Source organism: Priapulus caudatus, unplaced genomic scaffold (assembly GCF_000485595.1).
Source record: "Priapulus caudatus unplaced genomic scaffold, Priapulus_caudatus-5.0.1 Scaffold933, whole genome shotgun sequence".
Lineage (NCBI taxonomy): Eukaryota > Metazoa > Priapulida > Priapulimorpha > Priapulimorphida > Priapulidae > Priapulus > Priapulus caudatus.
Window position 1 is genome coordinate 204,217 of NW_014577994.1, and position 12,525 is coordinate 216,741.

Here is a 12,525-nt window from a genome sequence, read left to right on the forward strand (position 1 = left end):
CGGTGAACAATCGCGGACGCTTACTGTTATATGCCACCTATAGTTTTTCATAAATATAGAAGAGATGATAGAACACACACTGTTTATTTTCAATTTAACAGTGTTAAATGTCTGCATTTTACATCTATGGGAAATTGGGCATTCTCATCACAAAAATGTAATTAACTACCTAGTATAACTCATATGATACTTTAATTTATGATCTATTGGCATTCGAACCAATTTATTACTGAAATAGTGCACTAGAGCTCTACAGATTTCATAGAAACCTCATGTTTGTATTGTTCCTAAAAGCCAGGGGTTGTGTAACTAATGTAGTTCCTTTAACTGGTGTCCAGTAAACGGCCATTTATCAAGAGTAATGGGTAAAAAGCTTTACAATACACGTAACATTCATTTGTACACACAAGTAGTAGATGATGGTCAGTCGTGACATCTCAGCTCAGACAGTATTGCTAGTGTTGCTTATGTTTTAGGAACATCACTTTCGGGTCCATTGTCAGAATTATCATATATGTAGTTGCTACAGCATGGCTCTCGAATGTCATAACTTTCGTGCACAAAGTGTGGTGCAAACAAAAGTCATGGCATTTTAGAGTGAAAGTATCTATGATGTTTCTGACAAGGGGCCCCTGGTCCAAATTCAGTGTTCTTAACATTTCTCTCGTGCACAGATCTTCAATGGAAACATTGCCACATCGTTGCGCACAGTATGGGTGCCAGTGTTGCCATGTTGGTAGGTGAATTGGTTAGGGAGTTGCAGTAGCGACTTCACTCCATGTTGATGTCAGTCTGTGTCTTACAGTGTCCCCAGCTCGTGCCATGTTGTCACACACTGTATACCTCGTTGCATTGTGGAATAAATTAGATTAGGCCATTAGGGTATAGTTGCTGATCATAGAAGATCATGGAATATCATTGAAATCGATCAAGTATTGAGTTTTATGCGTTAAGCTGCACAGAATTTGCAATGACTAGATCTAAATAGAACATAGAAGCATTTCACACTTAAAGGTGGTGATCGTAAAATATTGAACGACTATTCTTAGTGCCATACTTTTCCGCACATGTAACATTTATATGTGTGTGACATCGTGGAGGGCCTCTACTAGTGCACTGTGCTAAGGATGTGCAGACTTGCACTCTATAGCATGCTCTACAAATAGTCTTTCTTGATTTTTAGATGTTCTTGCCACTAACACTAACAGATGTAGCAGATGTGTGCATTTGGTTGGTAACTAAGATCTGTTCATGCTATGGGCACTTTCTACCATCGTATGTGTTCTTCACATGTCATAATTCAGCAGACTCAATCCTTCACGTGGTTTAAACAAGTTTCATTAAAATATATCCTACCTGTATCCTTCACGAAATATCCTACCTGTGTACTCATAACATAATACCGGCATACCTGTGTAACCTTCACATAATATCTTACCCTCATACAACCCAATTTTGTACCCTCTTCCCACTATACTACATGTGGATTCCAATTCCTACAGATGTCCTAACTTATACACATTTAACGTGTGCATCTCACTTTTCAGTCTATTTCTGTGATTTTACTAGCTGCTGTCTTATGTGTGTAGTTTTTCTAGATCTATTAGTCAGTTTTTCATATTTAGGTCTGGAGTGGAGAGCTTGCCATGTGCTTGCTCACAGTATGGGTGCTATGGTGGCTTTGCTGGTATGTGTCTACTGCTCCTACACCAGTCTGTCTTGTCAGCAGAGTTCTTACGTGACATATTTTGTTGTATTAGTGTAGCATACCTGTGTGCACGTGTGAATTGTGTTTGAAATTTAAATAGAAGTAGCTAATTAAACCATTTTTAATCATGTTCCTCTTCAGTTTACACAGATTTGACACTGTAGAGTGAATGGAAAAATAGTGATGTCACTTATTATGAATGAGTAGTATTTTTGGATTAAATTTAATATTTATAATTATAGTAATAATATATTTATAATTTGATATATTAGAAGAAACGGTATAAGCGAATATAGATTCTGTCTCACTTGTCTGAAATTGTTTGAGTATTCCTGTAGGATAGGGCAATTTAAACATGAAACAACCTCACAATCTCTTGCCTCTCTCTACAGTATTCTGGAACATTTCCTGAGGCCGTCGAGAGTTTTGTTTGCTTTGATTTGTCAAGCCCAGTAATTCACAGAGTGGTAAGTGGAGGACAAATGAATTGCACGGCATGCATTAACCCGACGCGAACGAATAACTCGAGCTTATCTCGATGTCCCACCAGCAGTAATCACATAGAAACTAGGGATAAGATTATAATTCGTCTTCACCAGAGGCGTGGTGTTCAAATTTGAACTGCTGATCCTGCTCTCTTCGTGCAGGAGAACGGACCGGATAGACTTCACGAAGCTGCAGATCAGATAGTCAAGTATGATCATGAGCACTACGGACTGTACGACTTTGAGGAGACTGTGCAGAGGTAATCAACTGACACTTGCTCGCTATGTCATGGTGGTGGTGGTGGTGGTGGTGGTGGTGGTGGTGGTGGTGGTGGTGTGGCCACTGTTTTTTCGTTGTCATCATCTTTTGAATTAGAAAAAATGCACGTTCCCATTTCCAGGTATATAAAGTCAACATTTGGATCAGTGACAAGGGAGTCTGGTGTTTTACTAATGGAGAGAGGCACAACAGCGGATGGTCAAGGTAGGTAAGGTAGTTCTGTTGATGCACGTTTATCAGCAGTGCAGGTTGTACTTTACATTGCTTGGAGCCAGTGATTTGAGCATGAGTACATTAATGCCTCAGCCCTTCTGTGAGCTTGCTGCAGTGATGACTGGAAAACAACAGTTACACAGGTTTGTCTACTTTACGGTAACGCTGGTTAAGCTGCAGTGAAAATACATGCATACCAGGCTGTTTTAGTGCAATGACGTTGGCAGAAATTTCCAAAGGTGTCCATGTATTATAGGACGAAACTTTTTTTGAATAGCTTAGTCCCACAGTTGCTTTGTCAGCTTTTCAGTGTTTCATGGTAATATTGTTACTTATTGGACTTCTGACTATTGTGCTTAAGAGAAGGCATTTTCAGCCTATTTGTTGTTCGGCTAAACATTTGATATCAGGATACGATTGCAAGAGATTTGTTGTGGCGTTAGGTGGCTGTTATGGTGTTAGATAGCTGTGCGAGTGGCATGGCACTCGCCTATCAGCTTTTAAATGCAGCATATACAACGAAAACCTATCAACGATTATCAGCTTACAGCTTAGCTAATAATCATGTTGTACTACACGTCGGTGACTACCTGCTACGTGGATAGCATGCTAAGTCGCAGCAGCAGATAATAATGATTTCTCACCACCTCACCTTCCTCCTGTCGCTATTACATGTAATGCACCTGTAGGTGGTTCGTGTTGACGAGGATTTAATTTCCGTCCGCGTCGGTTGATGAGATGAGTTGGGGTGCTTCACTTGCTCATTTATATGAGCACTTGTAGCCATGCATCCTTCTCGCTAATAGTTGTTTTCGCCTCTGCGAGGTCAGTGGTGGGTCGTATGGGGTGGCTGAATGGTTCATTTCCACTAAAATGCTCTTGAAATCTTTTGCTTATATGCTACTATACTTAGGGTTGTGCACTATTTATTATTATTTATATTTATTATTAAAAAAAAATTCCTGTTCGTTAATTGAGAATCTATTGGCCGAAGTTTCGTTAGACGAAGTACGATGGTACTCCTCCGATGTTTCTAATTGTCATAGCTGATGAATTGTTGTGTGTACTGTGTACCGTAGTGTAATGCAATATAATGAACTATGTCATCCGGGCTTGCGAATATGAATACCAAGTGGGGGGCTATGACTAATCCGTAATGAGGCTGACGAATCTCTGCGAAATTGGACGAGAATGGCTGACTAGTAAAGCAAGTTTCAGATAATAACCTATATAATATGGTGTATTACACACTTCCACGGTCAATTTCACTTCGCGAATAGATCTTGTTCGATATAAATCTCACGCGAAATGTACCAATGCTGAGAGAGAAAGCTCGCTGGAAAATGTAGTCCTCCTGTCTACATCAGAAACATACCAGACTTCGGTAATTTCTCCCTAGATGAGCTAATTTTAGCATCTGCTCATATCCACAGTGCCCTAATTGCAATCTTCTTTTCCCAGCCTCGCTCAAGAGCGAGGAAGATATCGTAGATTTAGCGCGCGAGCAAGCTAGAGGCAATCGAAAGAAATATGCAGCAATGCGACGAGGAAAAACTACATTAGGTAATCGTATTCGAGGGACATCTGCAGCAGTGATAAATGAAAGCTGGTTGGCAAATTTCTGCAACTTGCAGGTTCTCCTCACTCGATCCCCCACAAGTATCCACAGCACTAGTGGAGGGATTCCGCGGGGCAGCTTTTAACAATCTAATAATGACTACGCTACTAATGGATATGTAAATATCATTTCATACGTATGTGATATAGAAAAAATATTCGTGTGTTTCTTCGTGCGTATGTTATACGGAGACACGTCTAACTATATTTTGTCGTGTGCATGTAATGTAAAAAAAAACGTTTATATTTCTTCATGTACGTGTAATACGGGGAGATATGTATCAGTATATCTCCAGCATGTATACACAGCATCACTACCTCAAAGACTGCATGGTGATCGAGCAAACACAGCTATCCGCGCGACAGCGTAACGTGATGTATTCACCGAGTGCACTTGCACTCGCGGCGGCCCGACCACTGAACTAAAACTAAGTTAGTTAGTTAAACTAGTTTTAGTTCAGTGGGCCCGACGCGCTGATGTGATTAGAGCAATTTTCTCACAAAAGGTGGCGCTTTTGTTGCCGTTGGCTCCGATCCTTTTAAAAGTTGATAAATTTGATACGTTAAAAGCTTGATTCGTTTTCCTTGCGAGATAAAATCTTCGGGATGTGGGGAAGGGGGGAAGCGGGAGGTCGGCTGTGGGCGATTGTTGGAAAAACGTCTCTCTCTCTCTCTCTTTCCACGCACGCACGCACCCACGCACGCACGCACGTACGCACTCACGTACATATACTCTGAAACTATCTGGTACTGTTAGCGCAGAGTGAAACCACGTAGCCATTTAGTCCGATCCACTTTACTTGCACGCTGGGCCTTGGCGTGTGCTGGCTTGATGATCATGATGCATTTCGACATGTGTGCGAGTTGAGATGCCCATGATAGTTATCGATCGGACTGGTTTTTAAAATATGTCACTAATTTGGACCACTCGGGGTTTGTGGTATTTTTATAAGCCTTTTGGTGTCCAATGTTATGAAATAGCGTTGTCAGCTGAAAATTACCACTTGTCGGACTGGAGTGGCTTTTAGCGTAATGCAAAATATCTATGCCATTCGCTCTCATTCTCCCTCTCTTTTTTCTATTTTGCTCTCGCGCTCCCTCGCTCTCTCTCTCTCACGCACGCACGCACGCACGCACACACACAATTTTTGTCTCTCTCTCACACACACGCGTTTGATCTCTCTCCTACATTCTCTCTCTCTCTCTCTCACACCACGCATTTTCGTCTCTCCTACATTCTCTCTCTCTCTCTCTCTCTCTCTCTCTTCTCTCTCTCTCTCTCTCTCTCTCGTCTCTCTCTCTCTCTCTCGCTCTCTCTCTCTCTCTCCTCTCTCTTCTCTCTCGCCTTCCCTTCTCTCTCTCTCTCTCTCTCTCTCTCTCTCTCTCTCTCTCTTCTCTTCTTTTCTCTCTCTCTCTCTGCTCTCCTCGCTTTCTCTCTCTCTCTCTCTCTCTGTCTGTCTGTCTGTCTGTCTGTCTGTCTGTCTGTCTGTCTGTCTCTCTCTCTCTCTCTCTCTCTCCCCCCTCCCTCCCTCTGTCTCTGCCCACTCTCTGGTAATTTCCGATGCAAAAGGAGACATCCGTAGAGAACATAGACCTATACACCAGCGTGAATGTGTGTACAGTGTGTAAGTGCAGAGATCTCTGCGATCAGCGATAAAAGTCCTGCTAGTCTGAAATACGCAACCACCGCCGTCACTCACGCCGTATTATGCAGCGTAGCGGGTTCACAGCGAGCAGCAGCGAGCAGCAGCCTAGTAGCAGCACCAGTAGCAGCGGCAGAAAGCGAGCAGCAGCAGCAGCCAGCAGCAGCAGTAGCAGCAGCAGCAGTAGCCAGCAGTAGCGAAGCACGTAGCAGAAGAGCAGATAAGCACAGAATCAACAGCCAGCAGCAGCAGTAGTAAGTTAGAGCCGCAGCAGCGGCAGCCAGCGCAGCAGCCGTAGCAGCAGAAGCAGCAGAAGAAAAAACGAGCCGAGCAGTAGCAGCAGCAGAGCAGCAGCAACAGCAGCGCAGCAAGCGCAGAACAGCAGCAGCGCCAGCAGCAGCAGGAGGCCAGGCAGTATTCTGAGTCGAATAGCTTGCCTGACAGGCTGCGTCGGCCGCGTGCTATAGCGACTGAAGGAGAAGTACACTTCGGCGTGTGTTGAATGGCCGAAATTGCTGATTTTGCAAGCGTCGTTCTGTTTTAACGCTTTGATCAGAACGCTTATGCGCACACACTGTGTGTGGTGCGTGCGTGTCGTGGTGCTGTAGTGCTAGTGTGGTGCGGCGGCTGTGTTGCGGCGCGCGCGGCTAGCGGCGGCCATTGTGTTCGTAGTGTTGGCTCGTGTTGTTGGTAGCGGCCAGCGGTGTATATGATGATATACTAGCCATGGCTACCGGCGATGTCCCGGGATTTTTTGGGGTTACTGCTTTTCTGCTATTTCATGCGTTTTCGTGCTATTGTTGCGTTTCGCGCATTTCATGACGATTGCCCTATTTTGAGCCTGACCTATACGTGAGCGCTGTTTGCTGTTCTAGGATTCGCTTGACTTTTCTGGCTGCCCAGGTTTTGGTTATTTAGTTCGAGCGCGTCTAGGATTGCCTGTATTGGTAATTTTCTGCGCTGCGGCTAGTATTTTTTTGGCGGAAATCTGCGGCCAAATCCTATTGACACCCCACGCTTTTAAAAACCCCTAACCTAAACCAAAGTTCACGACATGGGCGTGCATAAACCGCTACTTTGCAGCCCGAAATCTGGCTGTTCGTTTTTTTGCCTTCTAATTCTCGTTTTTGTGCCAAATATGTTTTTGGCCGCTTTAAAATGGTTCGTCGCATCATGGTGTGAGAATAACCTCACGGCTGTACCTCTTACTTGCGCTCTCAGCAAGACAGACAGAGAGATTAGCATCCGCGATTTATTGTAGGAGATAAATACGGAAAAACTCGACAAATTACGAAGTACCCCGAGTGCCTGCCGAAAAAATAAGCCGCAAGTTGAGCCTTTATACCCTTTCAGCAGCATAGTCATGTACGACGCTTTAGTGTCTCTCCTCCGAAGCAAAAATTGTTTTAATAGAACTACAAAACATACTGGCTGTCGACAATACAGCTGAAACAATTACGCGTCAAAGATTGCAAATTGCAACATTGCCAGTGGATCATTGCATGTATGAGGCATCGTGAACCGGTATAGCGCCACTCTCGCGACATTTCTTAAAAATAAATAATTTTAATCTGTAATTTTAAATTCTTTTATTTTGTGTATTTTTTTTTTTTGGGACCTTGCTTTAAGCATCGCGACCCTGCTGATAAGCAATATTATATTGGTGTTGGGTGAAGCTCTACGGGAGGCGAAAACGATAGTCAGTAGAAGACAGACACAAAAACAACTAGGCCTCGCCCTTTATATAAGGAGAATCGAGCTAGAAGAATACGCGGTACTAAATGCAATTGCAACATGCAGTTGGATCATGCTCTCATGGATTGAGCAGTTGATAACTGGACTATAGCGCCACCTCGCCGACATTTCTTAAAATAAGAAGATTAATTTTAATTGTAATTTAAACTTTTTTATTTTTCGTGTATTTTTTTTGGGGGGACCTTACCTTTAGGGCATCGCGAACATGGCTGATTAAGACAGTATAGTTATGGTGTTGCGGGTGAGCTCTTACGGGCGAGGGAAAAGTGATATCAGAAAGACAGACACAAAAAGGCCTCGCCCTTTATATAAGAGATATATGATATATAGATAGTATATATATATTATTATATATATATTATTTATATAACATATATATAAATGTGCCGAGGCAGAATTTCCAATGTAATAGGTAGACTGTACGTACCACAGTTAGCAAATACGTCGCTCAAATAGTATTTTAGAATACGTTTATTTACTACACCACCGACTCATTTTACCCACAAAAATATTTACATTTTGTAACAGAATATATATTTATATAACATCTGGCCCTGTATGTACAGTACAGCATAAGCTCTGCTAGTCCACTGCATATATTTCACATTGGCTTCAATGGTTTGTAGAAGCTGTGTCCATTGAATTTAGCTTACAATTTTCTAAAGGGGTGTACACACCAGGCGATTTTTCATGCGATCGAGCCGGTCGACCGAGCCGGTCGACCGAGCCGGTCGGCTCGATCGCATGAAAAATTGCGTAGTGTGTTCAGTGAGTCGCATCGATTTTCGAGTCGGCCGGCCGAGTCGCCCGATTCAAACATGTTTGATAATTATTTGAGTCGCGCGGCTACAATCGCGTAGTGTGCCCGGGTCTGCGATCGAGTCGGCAAAATTGTACAATTCATCAGCCAATCAGCGTGCTGAAAATGCACAGAGTCGCCCGACTCAGTCGCGTAGTGTGTCCACAGAGTCGCCTGACTCAGTCGCGTAGTGTGTCCACAGAGTCGCCCGACTCAGTCGCGTAGTGTGTCCACAGAGTCGCCCGACTGAGCCGCCTTGCTCGATCGCATGAAAAATCGCGTAGTGTGTCCACAGCTTTAGATGCATTATCCATTTACATTATATCTTGTCACACCTATACTTTGTTAACCTTTGTTACCATTTTGTACAACATTTTCCATCTCATATTACCATCATATTCCCATCTCATTCCATCATATTTCATTTTGTCTTACATTATGTCCTCCCTGCACATGGCTGCAGTGGCATGCAAATATTGGACATAATGTCAGTTGATGAATCTATATATAAAACATACATATCATGAATAGCACGTAAAATTATAGTCAATGTGCGCTTGATATCATCATGTTTAAACAGAAAACAATCTAATGAAATGGTCTTTACTGGATTCCGTTTTAGCAAACAGTACGTGTCCGCATAGGTATGCGCACCTATTTACACATAAACGCGGGTTATCTCATCAAGGACCGCATGTTTGCTCACAATGTCTTACGATCGACAGTGCTGCGATACAACGTTACCGCATGCCCTTACTGGCGTTCATTCCCGGATGCGGTTGCTTTCCTCCACATTCAACAGTGAAATCAACAAGTGGGCCTATACATGCTCGGGAGAAATGCCATTGTTGGCATTCGTTGTTGATTGCATATGAGCGCGCACGCGTGGCATTGAGCTGATACATAGCAGCTGATACATAGGCAGCGCGTAATCACATCGGCAGGCCGCGGGCAAACAAGCTAATTACACTCTGCGGCTGCTTTCATCTGACCTGCATGACGTAGCAAGTCGCTGCGTTGCAAGTCTTTCCCCCTAAATTACTGAGCTAACGTGGGGTGATGAAATCATGCACAGACAATGGCCTGGCTTGCTGTGAATCCGTGGCTTCGCTCAAGTCGCTTGATTCTGCAGTTCGTGATAAGGTTTGCCTGTCGAGCAGACCGATATTCCCGCACGGGCAACCACGTTACCACAGCTCCCGGAGTGCCGCATCCCTGGTGCGTGCTCTGTACACGGGGAGCACGTCACTGCTGTGGGGGTTTCAGCTTCACCTGAAGGAAGCCACCACAGGGGTCAGTTACCTGCGTAGTTGCGAGATAGCCGTGTTCCAGCGCGATCATCATCATCATCATCATCATCATCATCATCATCATCATCATCGCCATCATCATCATCACCATCATCATCATCACCATCATCATCATCATCATCATCATCATCATCATCATCATCATCATCATCATCATCATCATCATCATCATCACCATCACCATCATCATCATCATCATCATCATCATCATCACCACCACCACCACCAGTCCTGGTTGTGGTCGTGCTGCTGTCGCTGCTGCTGTTGCTGGGTGTGATGGTGGTGCTGTTGCTGCGGATGCTACTGCGTATTCTGCATAGGTCTGTCTGAATCTTTCATCCCCAGGCGTGCTGTTTGAATCCCCAACGCTCGAATGAATGAAGCGCGCTGCATTTTCGCGCCACGCCGCATGCGAGCGTGCTTGGCTAAACGCGCGGTTAGGTGGACATAGGTCGACGTTAGGTCGACGGCGCCGATTCAAATCGCCGACGGTGCGGGACGTGCGTGCGGCGAGGCGAGCGACGGCTATCCCTAACCACGCCCACCCACGCCTAAACACACCCACCCAGTGAAAAGCTCGGCGCTTCCCAGTGCACGCGTTGCGACGAACGCGAGATGCGTAGACTGGCGGCTGTGATCGGCAGCAAGACGGGCCTACGCATAAGCCACACATGATTCCATGCACCTATTGCTAGTCCTGGTGGCATGCTACACTGGCAGCTGTGATTCAGCAGATAGACGGCTCTGCGTAAGCCAAACATAATTTCACATAGTGTTGGTCCTGACGGCACGCTAGACTGACAGCTCTACGTATAAGCCAAACATGATTCCACCGTTTGCTAGTCTTGGTGGCCTGCTACGCTGGCAGCTGTGATTCAGCAGATATACACGATATTCAGTGATACGGCGATCCATACGCGTAACCCATTTCTCTTTGTGTGTGCAAAATGGAGAGGCGAGTCGCTGCGAAGAGCGCGCAGCATAAATCACCGCGCGTAAAAAACCACGTCGCGTGAAGCTTCGCATGAATTCCTTCGCGTTGTAGGGACAACATACTATTCGTGGCGGCGGCGGCGGCGGCGGCGGCGGCGCGCGGTCGCCGACGAACGACGGACACGTCGGTGGGGAGCGGCAGCAAGCGGCAGCTGGAGCGTTCGTGGAGTCATGGAGTGACGCGCCCGAGTTTTATCAGGGATGCGGTGTTTATAGCAGAGCAGAACTATCGCGTCGGCGCGTGTAAACAGTTCGTTGGTAGAAGCGGAACCGTAACGAACGTAAAAAAAGCTCCGTTAAGATGATGTTAGATGATGGAAGCAGAGAGGTTTGGTTAGATGAGGCGAAGGGGATCGAGGGGGGACTTATTGCGTTATCATCGGTCACGGCCTGTTGCGTATACGCTCGTTGTTACGTAACGCTTGTTGTGCAATTTACTACAGGTCCACAAACCCTGGACCGAGACGCTTGAACCAGATGTCTTTCGGATTTTCTATCGAATTTCAGAACGGATGTACGACGAATGTACCATTTATTATACGGTACCACCCTAGCGGAGTCTGCCGCATCAACCCGTTGGCAAACGCATCGTTATTTCGAAATCACAAAATACAACACGAGTGACGCTTCACGCTTGCCTGGGTCAAGCATCGGTGGCGTTCGGCTTCCCTCGGCTCATGTTCGGCTCCATTCGGCTTATGTTCGGCTCCATTCGGCTCATGTTCGGCGCCACTCGAATCATGTCGTGCACTCGATTGACGCTCTATGATATAAAAAAAACATGGGCTTTCAGAGCTTTTAGAATTGTGGAATTGCGGATCCGAGTGGTTGTGGACATGTAGTAATTTTGTTATCAATTAGGGCTTAGCCCTGCACTTTAGACTGCCTGTGTGATTATAAGTGGATGGGGCGTACGTGCAGTCAGCTGTCTGTCATGTCTCCACCATCGAGGCAGGCTCTCCCTCTCACGATGGAATGAGATTATATCCCAAAAATAGGGGGTCTGTGACATAGAAAGTTAATGGGAACAAGCGGCAATGAAGGCACAATCAGGGCGAGAAAAACCAGACGGTGCATGTGCCACACTATAACGGCGAAGCAGTCCTACGAACTTCTCGTACATGAGGAAAGTCACTCGGGCGTTATAGCGGAGAAGCGGATATATGAACCTCAGCGAGGTTAGTTTACGATCTATGTACATCCTAACGTGAAGAACGCCCCGGTAGTTGCTTTGTCAGGTTTGAAACGGAGATGATTAAGTAGGGCGAGCATTGAACGAAACTGCGCGCGTAAAGGGAATAAATCTAATTGCCACTGCTACATGGGTTTCGCGGTTTAGCAGTCGTTGGCGGGCCTGATCCATTTATCTGTGTCTGAAACACGGCTGGCACGACCAGGGTAATCATCGCTGCCCCTAGCTACTGCTTGCCTCTGTTTCTCTCACCAGCCCACCAACTCGTTAATCACAACCCAGCGAGAAGAATGCATGAAAACGCTGCGACAGTCTCGCCTACCATCCTTACCGACTACGCGTTTTCTTCTGTGTGCACCGCCCTCTATTACCCATTCACTCAATCACTCACTCATTTATTCGCTCATTCATTCACTCGCTCGCTCGCTCACTCACTCACTTACTCACTTTATTCACTCACTCACTCACTCACTCACTCACTCACTCACTCATTCACTCATTCACTCACTCACCTACTTACTCACTCACTC

General features: G+C 45.3%; 1 protein-coding gene across 1 annotated transcript in view; it reads left to right on the forward strand.

Moving 5' to 3' along the window:
* Positions 1–12,525, forward strand: part of LOC106814503 (serine hydrolase-like protein) — a 17,725-nt gene that overhangs the window by 4,408 nt on the left and 792 nt on the right. The window contains exons 4-7 of the mRNA XM_014818814.1: positions 675–736; positions 2,101–2,175; positions 2,356–2,453; positions 2,595–2,677. Coding sequence (XP_014674300.1) covers positions 675–736; positions 2,101–2,175; positions 2,356–2,453; positions 2,595–2,677 — 318 coding nt within the window. The remainder of the gene's footprint in view (positions 1–674; positions 737–2,100; positions 2,176–2,355; positions 2,454–2,594; positions 2,678–12,525) is intronic.